Raw genomic sequence first — 22,111 nt, 5'->3', positions numbered from 1 at the left:
TAGGTTAAACGAGTTACGACTCGTCCAAGGTTTTTCCAACTGCTTATTTCGGATTTAAATATATCTTCAATTGTAATTTTAAATTCTATAAAGCTCGATGATATTCAACAATACATCACCACGTTGCCGATTAATCAACGAAGTTAGTTAGTTGGGAAATTGTCTCGCGACGCGAAACTATCCTTATTGCATTACGATTATACAATACACACTATTTGGAATTACTACGCGGGTATCTCTCGACTTATAACCGAGGAGATATTTCGCGATCGAATGGAATCATCCCCGATAAACGTCACCGGTTTGTGTCAAGAGTTGACCTCCCTCCCTATTGTATTATATATCGATAAAAAGAGGGGGAAAGACCGAGAGAACGGTGTATCCTAGAGAGATTCTCGCGAGCTTTATCGCGAGACTCTACATTTAAAAGCACTTTATCCGAATAGAGGTTTCCCAAGTTTCGCGGTTCGTCTCGATTTTCCAGGATACGGATACGGTTACCGCAAAAAGAGCTAACTCCCGCCTACTTTACCAGCGCCGTCGTGCCAGAAAAATTAATCGTATCCTCTGCAAAGTTTGGAAAAGCAAAAAAAAGATGGACAGATCGTTACAACGATAGATAATAGATACTTGGCGAGAATTGATCGGAGCGGTCGAGAGCGTAGGGCGTCTAAAAGAAAAAGAAAGAGACAAAGAAAAGAGGGGGAGGGGGGAAAGAAGGGAAGGAACGAAAACTACGATAAAATATAACGACTACGAGCTAAGAGCGTGCTGTCAGCGCTAAGGCAAAGCGGCAAGCGAGAGTGATAGAGTGTGGAGTTGGTATACCGGCGCGGGACTGACCGTCGTGGAGCGGATCGATCGTGTGGATCATAAGCTGTAGCAAGCCGTGCCTGAACTTGGCGTGGCTCTCCCTGGAATGAGACGAGGAGCCACCGTGGGCTCCCTGCTCGCAGCCCTGTCCGGCCGTGCCACCGGCACCACTGCTGCTGCCACCTCTGCTGCTGCACCCGGCCTCTCCACCCGCCGGTATGCCGCTGCTTCCGCATGCACCCGACACGCCACCCACGCTCGTCTCGCTACTGTTCGTCGCGTTCGGATGCTGCTGGAACACACACGTCATTTCGTCTCTCAATACAACATCGATCTCTTCCTTTTATCCGCTTCTTACATTTTTTATTTTATTTTATTTTATTTTACGTTTTTTTTTTTTTTTTATTCTTCATTTGAGCGAGCTCGTCGAAAAACTATTAACTCCTCGTCTGTTTCAATGAATTTTCACAACGTGTGTCGTTAAGGACGATATTTTGAGCAACTTTTCTTTCGTCGTATGGATCAACGTTCGAACGAAATAAAATTTATAATTAGAAGAGATTAAAGCGTGAAAATTCGTGTCGAAGTTGATTTTTTAAAATTACTAGCAATTTCGCATCAAAGTAAGACGATTATTCTGTCTTTCCGTCAAGAATGAAAATTTGGCACAAATATAAATCCAAATTGACAAGCTCGATACGCACGTAACGTGAAAAATATTTTTACACGTATGATTCCGTTATATAAGAAAGAATTGTTCAAAATGTAGTAGTTTTTCTGTTCTTAACAACTGATTCTGAAATTTACCGAAATCGGCAAGGAGGTAGCTTTTCGTCAAGTTGTCCTCGATTCGTGTTAGCTTTTATTCTACTTTATTTCCGTACTCGTACCCCTTTTCTTTAATTACTTATTCGTCTGTTTTTCTTCTTCTTTTCCTTTCCTTCGCTGCTATTTATCTTCGTTCACTCGGTCACCGTCCGCTCTAACTCGATACACGGTAGATTTTTACGAGGCCCACGTGTGAGAAAAGAAGAATCGTTGTCCAATAATACCTTCGATTCGACTAGGGATCGTTTCAAAGATCGATCAAGCGCCCTGCGAGTATCCCACCTACGCTTCGAGAAACACCCTCGTGGCTTCGATTTTTTACGACTCGAATGAATCGGGATAATGGCTACAGTCAACTTTGGGATCGATGACTTCACCAAGCAACCGAAGTACGTTTTTACTTCATACACGGCATTACACGTTATCAAAGCGATTGCGTGCTTCAAACTACCTCACGCTACCTTCTTATACGCTCGAAAAAACAGTCGGAACAACTGCTCGTTGATCTTTCACTACTAGTGGAAATCTTAATCGATGTTAACCGATGAATACGTTTAATAAATTTAGGAAACATTTCCAAAAAAAAAAAAATTATTACAAAATTCGATTTTCCACATTCTTAATTTTCCAATCACAAAAACAAAATAACGAAAAGCCTTTCTTGATTAATGATCTTAATTATGATTTATTATTATTATTATTAACAATAAACAAATCTCTCTTTTCGAGATAATTTTATTTAAAAATAAGCAAAAGGTGAGAAAAATTAGTTCCATTCAATTTTTTTTTTTCGTCGGACGAAACAATTCTTTCACAGTCGTGTTATTCTGGGGCCGGAAATATATGCGCGATGCGAAGCTTATCTTTTAATCATACATGTTTAATCATATCTGAGCGATCGTGTCAAGCATACCATATGGCTTACGTATTATTTATTTATTTTCTTTTTTTTTTTTCCATTTTTTTCCCTCGATTCTTCGAAAGGACGAGAAAGAATGGCGAGAAAGATGATCTCATCTACTATGCATGAAGCGTTAACGTACTCCCACGCCTCGGCTTCCTACTTTCAGGTCGCTTCCGGATAATCGTGCAACAGTGCTTTGGTCACGGATCACGAGTCTCGTGTGTATCGCTACTAGCCTGGATACATAAAGCCTGTCCTTTTGTTCGTTTAGATGCAGATGAATCAGGGTTGTAATGACGGCCTAACTTCACCCGTTCAACAATAAACCCGTTACGAATCAGTGAAACGCTGTTCATTAACGATAATCCATTCGATTATTCTCGACAACTTCGAGAAACGTTCTCGAAGCGATACTCCCCATCGAGTTTGACCAAAAGTTTCTTCTTCTTTTCTTCATCGTTTAACTTGAGCGAATAACAATTAATTATTATCAGTGAATTTCTTCCTCGTTACTCGATGAAAAATAAAAATCTTCTATTTTTTTTCGTTTGGTATGGACGAGTATGGAGAGCACACGAGTAAAGAAATCGAGTTCAAATAGAGATTCGATAAATTCCTCAAATATCACGATGCACGGTAACATCTGTTCTATGTGCGCGAATGTTGCGAAAACATTCAAATTTTGTACAAATATCCGCAATCCGGTTACGTTTAATCTATCTCAATGAAATATAATATTAATTTTGTCAAAAACAAATTTTTTTTGTGCTTTCAATGATGAATCAAAAAAAAAAAAAAAAAAGTGACTTTGACGAATGAGATATAATTTTAGCCTTCTTTCCATTTGGCGAAATGTAAAATTCTACGAGTCGAAAGAAAAATAAAAATCATCCATTTCCCGTTTTCAATCGTTTACAATTATGCAATAATTCGTAACACCGAATTTCTTCTTCGCGCTACCCGAATTTATCAGCGCTCTATTTACGAACCGTATAATTGTATCGAGCTTGATGAAAAATAAAAATTTCTCATTCAATTTTCCCTCATTTAATATAACGGGCATTAATTAATAGCTCCAAATTACTTCATCACTTGACTCAACGAACCGTCTTTATTTGCGGATGATATATTCCATAAAAATAGACAGGGAGGAGGAGAGAGAAAGCGAGAGGGAAAGAGCCGGCCCTGAATAAACAAACGACCTGAAAATACGCGACACGTTGATGCGGTAAAAAGTAATTTCGCGCGGGTGAAAAATACCCAGAGGTGGACGGAACAGCGGCAATCGAGACAGGGGAGAGCAGGGATGAGAAGACCAGCTATGAAAAACTATGATTGCTATGAATGCAAAATTTCGATGTACCTTGCATCCTTGTTATCCCTTGTCTTGTTTCGAATTTTCCCTCAAGATAATACTCTCTCTCTCTCTCTCTCTCTCTTTCTTTCTTTCACTCCATCGTTCCCCGCCCTCCACGGTTAAACCAAACAACCCCTTATCGCAATATTACCTGTTACGTGGCGCACCACACAGGCCCGAAATGTTTACGAATTCGTCGAGGATCCTGTTTTCCGCGCGCATACTCGCGACGTAGTTTGCACAGAAGCGACGAGACGAAGCGCGCACACTCCACACAGAACGAGATAATGATGCGGCGTAGCCGACGCATAAGCTGGATTGCTCGTAATTCCGCGACGTCGCACTGCATTCGCTTGTGTTTGCCAATTACGTTTCCACCCTATCCGGAGGAAATTATCGCGCCAGACCGACGGCTACCTTTTTCCCTCTCCCTTTTATTACGAGGCCTAGGTTTAATCGCCGCGGACCATCAGACGGATCGAAATAAATGGACGTCGAATAATTGGACGAGACGGATTGGTTTTACGAGGCCGGGGTTCGAGAAGATTCGTTCGAAATGAACGATTACGCGTGGAGATGTAAAATTTCTCAAATTTTAGCGAGCGTTCGAGCCGGAAGGTTCGCTTAGGCTGGTTCAGAAGGCTTAACGAGAAGCGAGAGCTCGAACTGAATTTTTTGAACGTATGAAAAGTTGAAAAATGAAAACTTCATCAACTCACAACTCATCTATGTGTTTCCGCCGTTTCGAATTCTCTTCAGTTTTCCGCGATATGTCGCGCGAACGCGTGCAAAAGAAATTGAAAAGTTCCATTTTAAATTATGTTTTGAAAGATGGATGGAGTGCTACGCGATGAGAGAATAATTCTTGTTATTCAACGTGTTTTCTCATTCGTGTCTGCATCGTGTGTTTTCTTTCTTGTATAGATGAAAGTCTTTTAAATTTTCTTGTTCCACTTCGACGAACGACGACGAGCGTTTTTCGACGAATTTTCTCGAACAAGAAATAAGTCGCGTGTTCCTTTTTTTTCACTTCCTGTTTTCAACCGAGTCGCGCAGATAGATGGAAATTCGAGTTGATAGCGATTAGCCAAAGACGATTCGGAGATAAACGCAGACAGTTACGAGGTTGAAATGCCAGATCTCAGCATCAACTCGGGATATATCTTTGTACATACGTCTGTGTTCGTATTCATGTCTGTCGTATCACGTCGACGAGGTAATGAACTTTGTAATTAACGAGATGGACTGCGAGAATCACGCGTGTATCCCTTCATGCGGGTATCCGAGAGTTAGGTTGAAATCATACTACTAAAATCATTTGAATACATATATATTCTACATATTAAATAGAAATGATAGAAGAATATAACATCTGTTCCAATATTCCTTATCGGATTCAAATTATTATTGTTAAACACGAACAATCGTCTTCGAAATCGAAGATAAAAAGTATCGAAGAAGAATTCTTCTTGATTCGTCGAAATTGCGATTTTTACTTTTCTTGTTAACCGGATATATTTTAACGAATAAAAATTTGTTTTCCACATTTCTCGCATTTTTCTTTTCTCTTTAAGAAAAAAATGTTAAAACTTTCTTCGTTACGAAACGATAAAATATATATCTGCGCGGAGTAAATTTGTTATCCAAGATTCGGATAACAATGTATTTTTCATTAAAAAAATCGTCTCATTTGAAAACCCTTGATTTGATCGTTGTTCCAGCAATTTTTATCGTTGCGCGTTTTAACGACGGTATTTGTGCTCCCGAAAGATGGGGCTCGTTTGTCGAAATCAATAATACAAAATTTACTCGGTGGACGCGCACCGGTGGAATATTAAATCTTCTTTTCGAGGTGATCCTGAAGCTGGATAGAATCATTTGTCACGGATTCGCTTATATTTCATCGCGAAATATTTACGTCACCGGGTTTCGGAATCCGCAACACCCTTGGGTGCCCTCTTCTCCTTCGAGACGTGGTTAAACACCGCGTTTCAACGCGGCATGAATTGTAACTCATCCGGGAAATGAAACGGTTAAATAAATCACGGGTTGCGGATGAGCCGGCCCGGGCCAGGAATTATGTATTCGATTTCGAATACGAACGATCGCGAAAGATTTTTCAGACCCCCTCCCGTAAATCGTGCCAACTTTTCTAATCCCCGAGACGAAACGAGACGCGAAGCGAAAAACGGACTTCGTTTCTTTGCTGCTTATTACCGAGGCCCACTTTTCCTTAAAAAGTACTCTCGACCAAGAGTTCTGTTGACTTATCAAGAGTTTCGTTGCGTCTGAAAGCATAATGCCTCTGCAAACTTTCCACCAGGTATATGGTTCCTTCAATTGTACAGAGTGTTTCATAATCTCCGGTACAATCGACAGAGGATGGAGGGAAGAAAACTTGAAAAATTCCACGATTACGAACCATTCCTCTCTCTCTCTCTCTCTTAACGTGCTACGACCCACAACTTTTCTCCTTTGATTCATGATGTCGCATTAAGTCGATCGTTTCCACGATTCCGAAACGACAAGAGCAGAGAAATGGTTGGAGGAAAAACAAGGCTCTTGAAACTCGCGCTAACTGACGGGGTGCTTTTGACAGGGGAAATTTCTTAGCGGATCCGTGCCAACGGAGATTCGTCCTTCGATCTCCATCCGACTGTCCTCGCGGCGATATTTGCGCCCGTTGTTCAAAATTCCGCGAGTTCGTCCGGGTCGAGTGATGGAGGCTGATATCGCGAATCTGGGCGAAGCCTTCGGGGGTCGTCGCTAAAAATTGGCACTATTTCCTGATACGAAGTGCTGATACTTTTTTGTACTTGCTTAAGAGGCTCATCCTGCGTCTCGATCATTTATCATCGTGTTGAATATTTATCGATCCCGAAATTCTAAGAAAAATTTCCGCGAATGAGAGCTAGCCGATGAGAGAAATTAATCATTAATCGTATCTCTATTCCATCAAGAGATTTTCCTGGAAGAGAATGACGAAACGAGAAACGAGAAATGATACATCCGCCGAGGTTCGTTCGTTCGAGAAAAGCCAGCTTCTTCCTTCCCCGCGCTCGTAAATATCACGTTGAATATATTTGTTGGCGAAAATATCGATACGGCGAGGAGGACTGGGATGAAACGTCCCCGATCAAATAAAATATGATCGGGTACACCGGTGGCATGGTCGGGAGACAAAACGATCCTGTGCACTTGTACGCAAGGGATACACAATGACAGATGCGAGTGATCGTTGTTGTATCGAAGAATAGAAAAAATAATAAATAGAGCGGAATAATATTGGGCGAACGTATTATAAGGATGATTTATTCAAAAATATATGAGAGAAGGAATCAGGGAGATGGGCGTGGCATTCGGATCCTTTTCTGGGTTGGAGCGTGCTCGACACGATGCGAAACGAAAAACGATCAATTGATAATTGTTAATTGTAAATCGGTGCCATGTGAGCGCACGTGGAACGTTCGGGTGACGGTCGGGTTGCGCGCTTACAGGATCGCGTGTTAAGTCGCGCGCACGAGAGGTAAGCTGCTTAGTTGAGCGGCTGACAAATTTATACGAGTTAGCACGATCGTTGCACTCCTATATCTACGTACGGGTATGGTTTCCTTTCGAATTTCTCCGTGTTTAACGCGGGTTAACATAGTAAATGAGTTCTCGTTTCGTTAGGAATTCGATAGCGGTTGAATTTGAACGAGGGAGGAGAGACGTTTAAAGTTCGAAGTCGCATATTTTGATTTCGACGAAAGGAAAGAAAAGAAAAGGAAGGGGAAAGGATCGACCTTTGGATTCGAGAGTTAAGTTCACGACGGCGTTTCAATCGATAATTCGGGCCAACGTTTAATTTAACGCCATCAAGATGGAAAGGATTGTTCGTTTGGTTATCGTTTCCAATGATATCGATCATCGATTCGCGTGGTTGATTCAGTTCGACGATGCCAATTGCCGCGAGCAATTCGGAAACAATTGAATTTAGACCAACGTGAGAAACAATTCTAAACTTTCTCTAATCGAACAGCGCTATCTACTCCGCGAATTTCTCGCATGGCGCGAGATCGTTAACAATCCGGCAAATAAATCGACGACCAATGTAAACGGGCTCGTTTTCCCTTAACGTCGAATCGCTACTTTCGTATACGCGGCCACCCTTCTACGTACTATTGCTAAATTTTCATCTTCCAAAGTTTAACCTACATCCGCATACCTCGTTTCGTCGTTTCGTAATTGTAAACCTGTTTCAGCAGACCGGTCGATTTACAACGCTTCCAAATTCTGTGCGGTGCACCATTCTCCCTCATGTGTTCTGTAAACGTCGATTCTGTAAACCGAGAGTTCTGGCCTTGGCCCAGTTACGCGAAAAAAAGAAACTCGAGCAGGAAGAGAAGAATAACGGAGAAGGGAAACAAATAAGTCGGAACGAGATCTCGCCCCTGTCGCAATTAACGACAGTTACGTATGTGCGCCAAGTCGTGTACGAATCTCCGAGTCCAAGGGAAGGGGATGAAGCTGCGAAACGAGGAGCAATTAGGGAGGCGATACATCTTGGTGGAGAGACGTCTCGTTGATTTATGTAATTACGTAATGGAGATTTAATCGCTCGATAGAATAACGGAAGAGAAAAGTGCTCTGAAAGAGTGCGAAGAAACGAGGAAGAAACGAATGAAAGGAAAGTCTGTGCGAACATCGACTCGAACTTAAGACGAAGCGATGGTTAATAGCCTGTTATCGATAACAGCGTTATAATTAATTATAGGCCGAGTCGAAGAGAGAGAACAAGGACGAGGAGTTGGAGTATGGCATGTAACGGAAAAATTGTCGTGTTTCGACGATGATGCCGATAATTGCTATCCTTGTCTTATTTAATCAAAATTTCCTTCGACAAATCTCGATACCAGGGATTCTTTTGAAAATTTGAGATACGCGCGTTGCACCGTCGATGTATACGTCAACGGACGCGAAAACAAGCGGCACGTTTGAAAGGATGGACGCATATGTGATCAACGGCGACCGTGTTCGAGCGGCCATTCTGATTGCATCCTGCGTACGATACATTTCCTACTTCGTTCTTTTCTTCCTTCTTCTCTCCCCTCTCCCACTATTTTCTCTTTTTTTTTCTTTTTTTCTACTTTCCTCCCTTTTCACGTGTAACACGTCCGTTCGAAACAGAGTCGCATTGAACGAGAGCGTAGGCGTTTATCGCAGCTGGCAATATTTCAAGAGTGCACTGTCGAGGCAAATGCAGCGAGTAGGCCAAGTGAGGCCGGGGATTCATTTGAACTCGCTTCTTCGTCACATTTGAACAATGCCCCGGCCACTCGATTGTCACAGACATCTTTTGCACCGACTCGTCAAGGACGGCGATGTTTCGAGCAAACAAACTTTTCTACCGTGTCCAACTGGACGCGAAAACAATAATTCACCCTGTAAATAAACCTGGGAAGCCTCGTTCCGTGCTCCCAGATATTCCCAGAGAAGCAAGCACCTGTACACCTTTGGCGGATCAATCTCGCGGTCTCGCGTATCACCCGCGTCAAGTTTGCTCGAATTTTCCTCGAAACTGTTATCGATCGATCCCCGTTCGAGAAAGATGGTTCAACGACGAGCCTTTCGAAGATTAAGACCCGTATCTTTGGATGTTTACCAAGGTATTTATATCGTTGAACGATCAGTCGAATCTGCACGAAGAAGACGAGTCCTTGATAGAGAATTTTGATAACGAGACCTTCGAACAACCGATAGAATCACCGAGGAGAGAAGAGTAACCAACAATGGACAAACTTGAAATTACCGATGTCGGATTAAAAATAATAGAGATTGCACAGGCGTGTACGACATACGATGCGACGACACGAGGGAAATTCTCGGCTGTCTTCCGAATCTTTTGTTTCGAAGACCGGTTTGACGTAATTGAACGAGCACCCGGGGTTAAAATATTTCATCGCGGATGGCAAGTAGGTCAAACAACGCAAAAGTAAGCTACATTCAACGAGCTACTCAAACCGGAGGGGAATCAATTAGGACGCGAATGAAAAAGTTTGTAATTATTTTGGGATCGTTAAAGTGAACAATGAAAAAAATCGTAGCTCGATATACAAATAATTTGTATATATCGATATATCGTTCCGTCATGAAAGATATTAGGTTGACATTATCGTTAGATTCTTAAATCTTAATGCATATAATACCGCAAATTAAATTTTGTCTTATCGTCAATTTTGAGGATTAGCAAAAATTTAAAGAAATCTTATTCCAGATATTTTGTTATTTGTCACATTGACATTTATAATTTAAATTCTTATACGAGGCAAGGACCAAAGGAGGCCCAGTGGATGGCAATGAATCGAAAAGCCACTCCCGCGGCATGAATGGAACAGTTAATATCAAAGCATCGAATGGAGAATGTGTGCATTACCTATGTGCGCATCCGGGCTTGCATGCACTTAGACCAAGGGTTGCTGGAATATTCGTAAATAAATGATCGGGTCGGCTTCGATTCACTGTCGTCGTCTTTCCATGACCGTTTCTTCCTAACCTAGACACGTTTGCGCGCTCTTTAAAATCGTTTCTCCTTGTTCCGTATTATTATTATAATATCAAAATCTTGCCTTTATATAGGCTAGTAGAGCTTTTCGTTACAACTTTACTTAAGTCGAGGACCTCCCATTCACGTTGCTTTAACTATCTATATCTTGTTTCCTCGAACTTAAATTGTTCATAACTTGACTTAATAAATCTTAATCGACTTTGCGCGTAAACTTTTGCGTTTGTTTTAGCCCCTAAAATCGATCCTCCAAAGATTTCTCACAAATATGTCAACGCTTCTGTACGTTCGCAATTGAAAACTATTTACAATTGACAAAGAAAAAAATCACTCGCGTTTCATAAACTAACTCATACAACTCTTTTTAAGAGAATCGGTGAACTAGGCCATTATCGTACGATCGAAAGTTTATCCGATATCATTTCTATCGATCGATATTGTTGATTAATACATACGAATTTCGCGTATAATGTACCGTTTCGCTATTTTGCGATTATTCTTTTATCGAGATACGATACGTGGTTTTTGAAAACGAGCAACTAGCACATCCGTGGAACAACAAAAATAGTTATCGAGCAGATTGCAGTTTTTATTGGCTCCCCAAGCAAATCGCAAACACAAAGAGTAAAAGTGGAGCGTTGCAATCGAAACTTTTACCCGTACGTTGGATAATATTGCGGTCTATAATTGACAACTTCTGCGCCAGAATGAACGGACAGCGGTCGCATCCGTTTACGAAGCAATAAATATCGCGGTGGCCATAGGATATTATAAATAATATTTAACGTAACGGGAAACGCAATTCGTGGACGTTAATGCGGATTAAATCGTCGTTAACATCGAAATTCTAGTCGCGATGCAACGATTCGTCATTTCTTTTGCAATTTCATCGATCGCAATCTTTCTATAAGCGATGATATTGTTGATCGGAATTTTAAAAAATTATCTTTTTTCTATCCATCGGTAATTTTCTTTTATTTACAACAATTTCGAGAGGAATCGCGAGATAGCGTAGCTTCTTCGTTGTCGATTTATAATAAGTTTTAGTCGATTCGCCGCTTCTAATTATCATATCGCGGAGACTACTAATTGATTGGAATTAAAACAACTAATTGCGAAGAAGAAGGGTATTATTCGGATGCCTGGATAAAAAGTCGAAGGAACGAAACGGGGCGAGTCAAGAGAAGAGGCGATCGAGCGAGGCAAGGAGAAATTAAAAGACGTGGAAATGGACTGGTGAATCGAACTCCGGAGACTAGTAAATTTTCCCCGACTCGACCTCTCGCCAAGGAGGATAAGAACGAGAAAAAGAACCGCTACGAAATCGGATCTTGTAACTTTTTTTCCTCGATCGTTCGTTCGACTCGTGCTCCACAGGTCTGAAAAGAACGGGTACAAAAAAGTCAAGGGATGTTTCGACATTGAATCCGATTACGATTTCCGTTTCGACAGGATGTCTTACCGAGCCATCGTAATACAGTTTACGAAGACGAAATACCGACCGTTTTATTTAGATCCGAGAGAGAGAGAGCCAATCGAGACTGGTTACATTAACCAGGAATAATTTTACACGGGGTTGTTTTGCTTCGCGAAATTATATCTCTTCTCTCCGGTCACCGTCTCTCGATCGAAAATCGACCATCCTAAACCGACAGAGCCGCAATTACGCAACTTTTATTTCCGACCCAGTTTGCCTTGCCATAGAAAATCACTCGGCCCAACTTTTCTCATATAGAATATGCGATAAAGGACAACAGTCTCGGTTGAATTCTCCCAAATCTTATCGGAGTAGTTCCCTTTCTTCGAGCGAGCTTCGAGAGTCGAGGGTTTGATTTATCTCCCCCGATGGTCGAAAACTAGGTCGATCGTGGGTCCGTGGGCATCGATTTTTCGAGGAATGCGAGCACACCACCTTTCCGTGAATATTTCCATCGATCAAGCGTAGACGATTGAACGTTCGGGAAAGTAATCTGGTTTAAGTCCGCGGAGGACCCGGTTAACCTCGTGAATCATTGACATTTCCTCAAAACATTGTTTATCACGGTGATAGAATTGCAAAAGCGACGAGGGGGCGGAGCCGCGCGCAACGATAGAAAACACGAGCGTTCGATACTGATTAATTCAATCGGATTCGCCATCGGACTTTCAGACCCACGATTCCTATTTTCCATTTCTCAAATCTAATCAACGAGAAAAACCTTTGACGTCGGTTACGTCGGACGAACGCATAAATTATTATATCCTTCGATCAAGTCTTAAATTCTAGTTCGATCCGATTTATTTTCTTTCACACGAGATATTCGTGGAATTAGCACGGCTCCATCATCATCGTCAAAACGAACAATAACGAGGGAACGAACCGTCTCGATCGGTTAACACTCTTTTCGCTACCATCTATCCAAAATAATTTCGAATCGAACCGAAATTACGATTGTGGACGTCGTTATCGAAAGAACAGAAATCGCGTGCAACTTTCAACCGATCGAACCAATTTTTCTTCCCCCCCTTCTCTCTCTTTTCTTTATTCATCCCTTTTCCTTCTTGTCCCCCACGTGTCACCGTCTTATCGTGTACATACGTGTTCATGATGGATGTTGCCCCTGTGTGTGTGTACGTGTACATACGTACGTGTCTACGTATCTATTATGCGGAAACGGGGTTGAGGGCATGGATAAACGATTCTTTTTTGTCGTAGCTGCCACTTCTCGTGCGCGGAGCGGACCTGACTGCATCGGTGCATCCCGAACCGATCAAGGGGGCTTGATGAAAGGGAGATAGATCAGAACTGCAACGGCTCAATTCGAAGAAGGTGACAACGAGGCCGTGCATCAAAATCTCACGAGGGTGAACAGCCTTCCTCTCTCCCTCTCTTCTCTCTCTCTCTCTCTCTCTCTCTCTCTCTGCCTCGTACCCTTGAATCCATTCCTCCAATATCCTTTCTTTCTTTTTTTTTCCTTTTTTTCCATCGTTGCTCTCTCGTTAAAACCTCGTCAATTTTTAACAAACCGATCCCATCCCCTCGAATCGTTGGTATCATTCAATTATACGTCAAATTTCCGCTCCGAAAGTCGCGCAGTATAGTTCCCTCTAGCAACACTGGAGAGAATGCATCGCGGAGAATCGAGGGACGATTGCGCGACTTTTGGAACTTCCGGTTCAGTTTGATGCTTTGTTATGAATAAATACATCGATCAAAGGCATATGACGTGGCAAAGTACGAGGACACAGAATCATGCATCGCGTAGAAACGCCTCGATTGCTAAACTTTCGCCAAAGATAATCCTCGCTTTCTTTCCGCGGCGTTTCGTTCCTTTCGTTCCGCTAGAACAAGAATCGATATATCACGTATACGATAATAAAGCAAAGTTTAGCAACGCGGCGATCGTGTATAGAAAAGTTTTGTCAACCATCGTGAAACGAAATGATATACGTACGCATAGAGAAAATATAAAGATACAGATAAATAGATAGATAGATAGATAGATAGATAAATACATAGATAGATAGATAGAGATAGAAAAAAAAGAGATAGAGACATGCGACTCACCAATGCCTGGGCGGCGCTCTGGTGCTGCAAGCAAGAAACACCCAGTTACAATCACAGTAACGACAATCGAGTAATTGTAGTTTTGTTCGATGATTCGTGATTATCGCAAGCGGCGCACAGTCACACGAGAATGCAGTGCTCGCGAAAGCGTTTCACATCGACTTGTGCACAGAGAGATTACGCGTCGTGTAGAGGGATGAGTATGCGGCGTCGTAAACCCAGTCGAAGGTCGCGTGCCTCGATTAGCGAACGAAAAGAACTGGTGAAAGAAAAGAAGTAGCGATGGAAAAATTAGAAAGAGACGAGAAGAGGAGAGATGTGAAAGAAGAAGAGGAGGAGGAGGAAGAAAAGTAGAAAAAGAAGAAATGGGAAAAAAAAACAAGAAAAAAGAAGCGGAATCCTTGAAACTTACTTACTACAATCGTGCAAATACTTGCGACCTTCGATCGATACGACGGCATCTCATTTCCCGAATGCAGTTTTATTTTTTTTTTCTTTCTTGTTCGCGACATCTCGCAAGCTTGCAGAGGAAAAGCAGGGAAGAGGCTCTGTGGTCGCGAACGACAAGTGCTTGATTCTGTTAATAATTATGAGGCACGATGATTGGTGTTTCTGAGATGTTTGATGCGGATCGATACGGTAATTTTGACGCTGAATTTCGATTCAGTGGACAAGGATTAATTAAAGCGAATCGTGTCACGATCCTCGTTTTCCACGTTGGCGTGTTTGCGTGGCACCGTGTTTCGCATCGTTCTAACGACCTATCTCGCACGGCTGAGTTCAACTTTGCCATCGTTGGAAAAATTCCTCGAAATTCCCCGTTAATCGAGGCGATGAACTTTCTTCTTTGAAAAGAAGTTGACGACAATTTGAAATTTGCTCGACCGTTTGAATTTAGGTAGGTAGGTAGTCGTGGGATCGAATGAACAATTTCGTCGCGTTCTACGTTTTCTACGTTCTACGTCGAGACGTAGTTTTATCTATTTCTATTATTTATTTAAATCTCGTTAAATGATCGTTATTGAGGGAACGGGACGAATGTGAAGGGAAAGATACAAAAATCGAGGTATTCTCAGTGGGAGAATGCTTTAAAGAATGATACGGGGGAAAAATATCGTCACGATGGATTGGATCGATACAGAGTTTGGAAAAAGAACGACTGCACGGAATCTAATAAATTTCGAAACGAAACAACTATCGATAGAAAAATAAATTTTTTCAAAGCGATGCGATTCTCGAGAAGAATCCAGTCTATGAAGAAACGAAATATCGAACGAAAAGAAAAAGAAAAAAAAAATGCACGATAAATTTCAAATACGATTATGAAATGTTTCGACCGTAACGAATAGATAGACATCCGAGGCGAGAAGATTCCGCTTTGAGCGCAAGTTTTCGCGTCGCAAAGTTTTCGTGCTTCTTCTTCCGTTCCTCGACGGAAGAGTACGGAAGAATTCCTTAATTGCGTGTTTCCTCGCGGAAGACGAGACGAGACTCATAAAGAAATCTAGAGCGCATACCATTTGCGGAGTACGTGACGTACCATCAGAGGCGATCATTTTTGCGCAAAGTCAAAGTTTAGTTACGTCCGAGTTGTAGCGACAAAAGCCTAACGAAACCGACAGCTAGTCTCGATCATGCGCGTCCAACTTTCTTTCGCGTACAAGTGTATCCCACGTACGTAGACGAAATCGGTTCCAACTACGACGATGCGCGAAATTTAATTAGGAAAAGTTACACGCTTTGCTCGAGCATTCCCGTCCACGCGTTCCTATTATTCCAATAGGAGTACAAGCAGAGTATATAACGTGTATACGCGCGCATCGCGAGATCGAACGAAATACCATTCTCGCCGTTGAAAACATCCCTTCGACTCGGATTCCCGAATGACGTTTCGAGTGGCCAAGATTCCACCGAGACCAAATTATCGAACATCAAAAGATATTACGTTTCCCGATCGTTCTTTTTAACAAACCTCTCCGCGACAGAGAGAGACTAATAGCCGGAAAGTTGACCTGGATTTTCTTCCTCCGTTCCATAATCGATGCAACGGATCACGAGTTTCTCGTCTTCAAATCGTATAACAATTTCAACGAATCCAACGACAAATCAAAAATGTAAATCGAGTGGATCCTTACGAACTACGTACTACGCTCGATCCGATCGCACAATTTTTATTCGCATCGCGCGACCTTTGACGTTTTACCGAAAATCACCGAATCTAAAGAAATCTAAAACTAGAACCGACGACGATTTACTTTTTCAACATCGATGGAAAGAGAGACGTTCTTCCCTTTCCTTTTTCTTCGTTTCCTTTTATAGAAACGAGCCAACGAATCGCGAGAATTCGGCTAGCACCGGGTCAATTATCGCAAAGGTGGTATTGATCTATTGTTGCGCGCTTATTCGCGCGGAGATCGTTTCCCCAAATGGAACGTGGAACGGGAAACTGAAAAATACATTCTCGTTTTTTGGAAAGCGGAGGAAATGTCATTGGTCAAGGTAACGGGACGAATTTCCACCCGCGAATCGATATTTCAACAAAAGAATCTCGGCCGCGCATTAACAGACGAAAATACTTTTTTTCCATTTTTTTTTCTTCTTTTTTTTTTTATCTCAGGGAAAAAACAAGCGATAAGTTGAAACAATTTTTTCCTACTTTTCCTCGTTTCCGGAAACAAGGAAATCGTCCAAATAATCTAACCGAATAATCGCGTTCCCATACGATGATTCGAATTTTCTTTCGTTTGAACAACGTTTTATTTATTTCTTCAGAAGGAGGCAGCGAACGATCGCTAAATCAGATTGTTTCTCTAATTACACAATTATGTTAATCATTGTAATTATTGTAATTGTACGTCGTAGAGAACGAGACGAATCATAATTTCTGGGGCATTACTTTGCGAAAGTAAAATCTAATCAAAAGTTACGCTTAATTCCGAGCGACATTCCCTAATTGGAGAATAAATGAAAGTTTCAGCTGTCGTGGATAAAGAGTCGTGTTTATATATCGTAAACGCGTTAATCCCTCGTGTCGAAGCGGGATTTCTTTATACGAAACTTTTTTCATCGGTAGGAAAACCCGGTTGCTCGATGGACACGTTCGCGTTAATGGGAAAGAAAAATTAAGGCGAAACGAACGATACCGATGTGTATAGCGTAGATGAAACGAGCGAACGAGAGATGAAAGGTAGCGAGATATAGCACACGCTCGCGTGATTGATTCCCGACTCATTTATCTCGAGAAAATATCTTTCTTTGTCCGAGACAATCACAATTTTCTAAAAGTTTTCGAGATACATCTTCCTATATACTTTGAAACACCTTATACTACGATTCCATCGTATCATCGGCCGAAACTTTTTTTTTTTTACTTCCGAATTCCTCTTCGTTTTCCTTTTTCTCAAGGAAAAAAAAGAAGAAAGAAAGAAAAACTTTGAAAACGTTTTATAAAATTTTCTCTCTTTTCTCCTTGAAAAATTTCATCTGTCATTTCTCGAAAGAAATCACCGTGCCACAAGATACGATCGATCATTCGGTGTCCACGAATCACCGTACAATTTCGCGAATCCAAATCTGAAATCGCGTCCTAGATTTCCATATTACCGAAATCTTTGTCCCTTTTCAAGAATTACGACTCCTCGACAAGGTGCACGCAGCTACGCGTCGACGCCTCCGTGTCTCGAGAACCCTCTCCACAACTCGTGTTCGTTCGCTCGTTTCCACGAGCGTTTACACGTCGGATCGAAAGCAACACGGCTTCGCGTCCCGAAAATAAAGAGAAGCGGTGCTCGTCCGATTCGTCGAGATTCGAGCAAATTTTTCTTACGGTCAAACGATCTTGATAAGTTGAAAAGCGTTAAAACCTCGAGATACCTATCGACGGTTCTTTAAACGGGGGCCGATTATGCCGATTCGCGTGTTTCCAAGAAATAAAACAAGAGGCGAGACCGACGATTAATTATATTATTAGCATCGACTCCCCGTTCACTCTCTCGAAACGCTTTAAGTCTCTTCGATCAATCGGATTTTGTCAGCCAGATTTGCCGGCAACTCGAGCGTGCGTTTCATCAGCGTACGTACGTATACGTTTTATATAACGTGAAGAGTGGAGGAAGGAGTAGAGAAGAGCGTGCACACGAGCTCGACCGTCGGTGGTTGTTATATCGTCGTGGCGAGGTTAAGCGTGGAAGGGCCTCTGTCGAATCGATTCGACGATGGGTGGAGGGCCTCTGCACACTGCAATGCCGTAACTTGCCCGAGAACCAAGATTTTCACCAACTATCGGGTAAAGATGGAAATAGCACGGAGGGAAAAAGATGAGGAGAAAAGGGACCGGCGAACATCCTCCCTTTTTTACGGAATTATTGGATCCGTCCTTTGTCCAAGTATTTCACGGCGATGGCAATTTCGAACTCTTCGCGACCTACCTTTGCACTCGGCCATTCGTGTATTAATTAAACATTTGATCTTTCGATTGGTTCAAACGGTCCTTTCCTTTCTCCTTCCTTCGTTCGATAGTAGCGATTTTCTAATCGCTCGTTTCGCTCGTATCACGATTTCGACAACGAAATTTTCCAGGAGTACGGATATAATTGGACGCGTGAAAATTTTCGCAAGAAAATTAAATCCAACGATGTTGGCGATGGACCGCGCAAATTCCGATCGGCACAGCTTTATCTCTCCGTACAATTACCCAGTCATTCACCGTGTCGGCCCTCCGTAATTTTCAGTAATCTCTAATCAGTGTCAATAAGGGAATTATATTTCGAACCCCTCGATATCGCGTTTGAGTGACAGTGGTGTTTCGCTATTTCGCGATATTAAACGAGCCAACGAGAGGATAAACACGCGATACGAGCGGCATTCAACGCGACAAAGACGAGGAATAATTGGTCGAGAGACGATCACACTCGAGATACTTGGTGATATAATTTCCCCGTGAAATCGTGACTGGCTTTTTTAAAAAAAAACGACGAGAATTTACGACTATATCTCACGGCAGGGAATCGCGTATTCGTTTTCGCCGTTACCGTTATGTTGGTCGTAGTAGATTTATTTTTTTTTTTTATCGACCACGATCTTTATTAACGCAATTAACGTTGTGACAGTCCACGCGCGCACGATCCATCTTCCCGCGTGACAAACAAATTTTTAACACACGATCTCTCGAGGCTGTGTGCACGGTCATTTGTAAAAAAAATGAAAAAAAAAAAAAAAAAAAAAGAGAAAAACATAATCGCGCGGGAGGAAATATTATGCAACGTTTCCCGATATCGACGCGCGACTCGCGTTTCGTGGCACGAAATGACAATAACGGCGACCGATCAACTGTCATTCGGCCTTGGTTTATAATTTTCACAGTTATCTTCCACGTCCATGGACAATGGGGTCGTGAAAAAAAGGACAGGGGGATCCGAGTACGGTCAGATCAACGCCACTGTCCCAATTCCCGTATCGAAAGAAGTCGATAGACAACGTTGCGCGATCAGCAAAATACAAAGCCCGCGAGTAATCGTGCGAGTATATCGAATATACTACCTCTCTCAAGAGGATCGATCCCCGATCGATGCGTTTCGAGGATAGCAAAGAAATATCTTTTTCTCCGCGAACTATCTCTTTCGCAAAATCGTAATTGAATCGAAAGAAAAAAAAAAAAAAAAAAAAAAACATATTCGAAACGTATTTTCGACAAAATAATTTTCTCGAGTTCGCGAATCGATATGAATTCGAAAATTCGAGATTCGTTTCTTTAATCGCTAGATTTTGTCAAAAATCGATCGGCTCGCGCGATGAATCGAAATTCCATTCTTGGCGAGAGAGTGGATTAATCGGCGAAAGATTCGATTCGATCGATCGATTTATTATTCGCGTCGTTTACATCGCGAATCTATCGATGTGTCATAAATTTCATCCACCGAAGTCCAAGTTCGTGTCCAAGCGAGCTTTTTCTTCTCTTAGATGCGTGTTACGCGTTTAATCGAGGGTGCAACTATAACAATCTAGAATAGAAATAATTGGTAAAAGTTTAATTCGAAACATTAACGAGTCCATCGAGAATTGCGAGGAGTATAGAAGAGAGGAACGTGGACGTAACGTTTATACGTGGCGTCGTTTCATCGATCATCGTTCGAGAAAAATTTGAACGAAAACGTGGAAAAATTCGAAAGCGAGAAAATTCAACGACGCGAGGATTCGATTGGAAGGTAGAGAGAAATTAATTCGACGTTAATTTCCACCTCCATATCCAAAGATGCGTTTCTCCGGATTTGAAAGCGGATACGCGCGGTAAGTGTACTAATTAAACGCGCGCTGTGTCGGATGGAACACGCGCGTAATTGGGCCATCTTTGGCGCATCGGGATTTTTCGCTTCAATTTATTCGTCGAGATCGACCTTGCGCAAAGTGCGGGTATCAAGAGCACGCGATCATCCAAAGTCAAGCATTTTCCATTCGGTCGCGATGAAAATTCTCCTTTCACCTACTTTCCTTCTCGGAACCGGAGATATTCAAGGTTGTCGGCATCGTTTCCTTATTTAAGATACAAGGAGAGTGTCGAGGAGAATGAATCGATGAAACGGAAAGAGGTGAAACCGTTAGTCGATATTCGCTCGTGCGATATACGTGTAAAAAGCACGACCCGTTTACAAATTCTGCTCTATCGTATATCAAAAAGTACACGTTCGCACCGACATGATGACATGATATCTGATCTGATGATATCCGATTTGTTTAAAGATCGAACGGGTTTTAAGAGCGAGCAGTGAGAAGATGCAGTGGGAAGAATGGAAGAAGAGGAAACGATAAGGAGGAAGGAGGCCGAAACGATAACGTGGCCAATGTCGCGACCTCGATACTCGATCAGCCCTCGATTATCCCCCCTCTCCTCCTCCTCCTCCTCCTCCTCCCCCCTCCCGCCCCCGACGAAAGAAAAGAAAAGGAAAAAGAACGAGTCGATAAGAGAGCAAAGAGAGCGGTAATGTTCGTCAACGGGAGAAAAGACAATCGTCGACGAGTAATAGCCGTGCGAGTAGGCAAAGTCACGCAACGTTTCGATTTCTTCTTCTTTGAAAGGAAGAAACGATACGTAATAACGCGCGATCGAACTAATCGTAGAAATAATATAATAGATCGTAGACAGACGATTTGGACGAAGAATAATAATAAGAAGAAGAGAAACGAAAAAAGAAAAAAAAAATAGAGATATAATAAAGATGAAAAGGAATTTGTTGTCTCGTTTTAAAAAAGTTGCCCTTTCGGAGAGAGGGTTGAATGTGTGCACGACACGTTTCCGTTTCAGTGTGCGTTAATAATCCGTTTGCCGTATAGAACGGTGTACATACCGAGGGCATCAGCTGATCGGTAGACCTCACCCGGGTCACCTTATTTCTGTGAAGCACTCTCTTGACGAGCTTCTCCATCGGTTGGTTCCACTTCATGAAGCTCACGTAAGCCAAGTAGAATCCGAAGAGTACGAGGGCCTCGTACCAGTGAATATAATTATCGCGGAAGAAATAGATCAGGGTGAGCAGACTGGCGCTATAAAAGGTGCAATCGCGAAACAGAGGCCACCATGTGAGGGAGAGCACGGTACGCGAGAATATAGCGCACATGCCAATCACGAAGAGAATATTGAATACGGCGGAACCGACGATAGTGCCGATACCGACATCGTCGAACGACACGAACACGCCGATTATCGATGTGAAAAGTTCGGGGGCCGAACCCCCGGCCGCCATGAAGGTAGCACCCGCAACGTCGTCGGCGATCTCGAGTTTCTCGATGATCACGTCGAGAGACGGCACGAAGAACTCGTCGCAAACGATCGCCAAAGCGACAAACATGTACACAACACCGATTACGTGGAGAATCACGGCACCGCGTCGCCGTTGATGGACGGTGAAGAGATCTTGGGGAAAGAGAGGCGCCTTTTCCTCGGTCATGTTGCCGCCGACCTTCTTGTGATGGTGATGATGAATGGTACTGTTGTATCCGTCCTCCGCGCGTAGGTCGGCTTCGTTGTTGTTCTCGTTTCCGTTCGATGGAGGCCAAGTACCGTTCACCGAGTGGGCCAACAGGGGCGTACTTGTCTTGTTGCTACTCGTTTGCAGAATGATCGGC

The 22,111-nt window shown here is 42.5% G+C and overlaps 1 protein-coding gene across 1 annotated transcript in view; it reads right to left on the bottom strand.

Annotated features, from left to right (window-relative positions):
- Window positions 1–22,105, bottom strand: part of LOC102671986 (sodium/potassium/calcium exchanger Nckx30C) — a 44,575-nt gene extending 22,470 nt beyond the window's left edge. The window contains exons 1-3 of the mRNA XM_006616915.2: window positions 21,334–22,105; window positions 13,994–14,017; window positions 844–1,105 (exon numbers count right to left, since the gene is read on the bottom strand). Coding sequence (XP_006616978.1) covers window positions 844–1,105; window positions 13,994–14,017; window positions 21,334–21,933 — 886 coding nt within the window. The 5' untranslated portion in view covers window positions 21,934–22,105. The remainder of the gene's footprint in view (window positions 1–843; window positions 1,106–13,993; window positions 14,018–21,333) is intronic.
- Window positions 22,106–22,111: the final 6 nt, after the last annotated feature.

Source organism: Apis dorsata, unplaced genomic scaffold, assembly GCF_000469605.1.
Source record: "Apis dorsata unplaced genomic scaffold, Apis dorsata 1.3 scaffold_286, whole genome shotgun sequence".
NCBI classification, from domain to species: Eukaryota; Metazoa; Arthropoda; class Insecta; order Hymenoptera; family Apidae; genus Apis; species Apis dorsata.
Note: the sequence above shows the minus strand (reverse complement) of the source record. Positions and strands in the feature narration are given on the sequence as shown.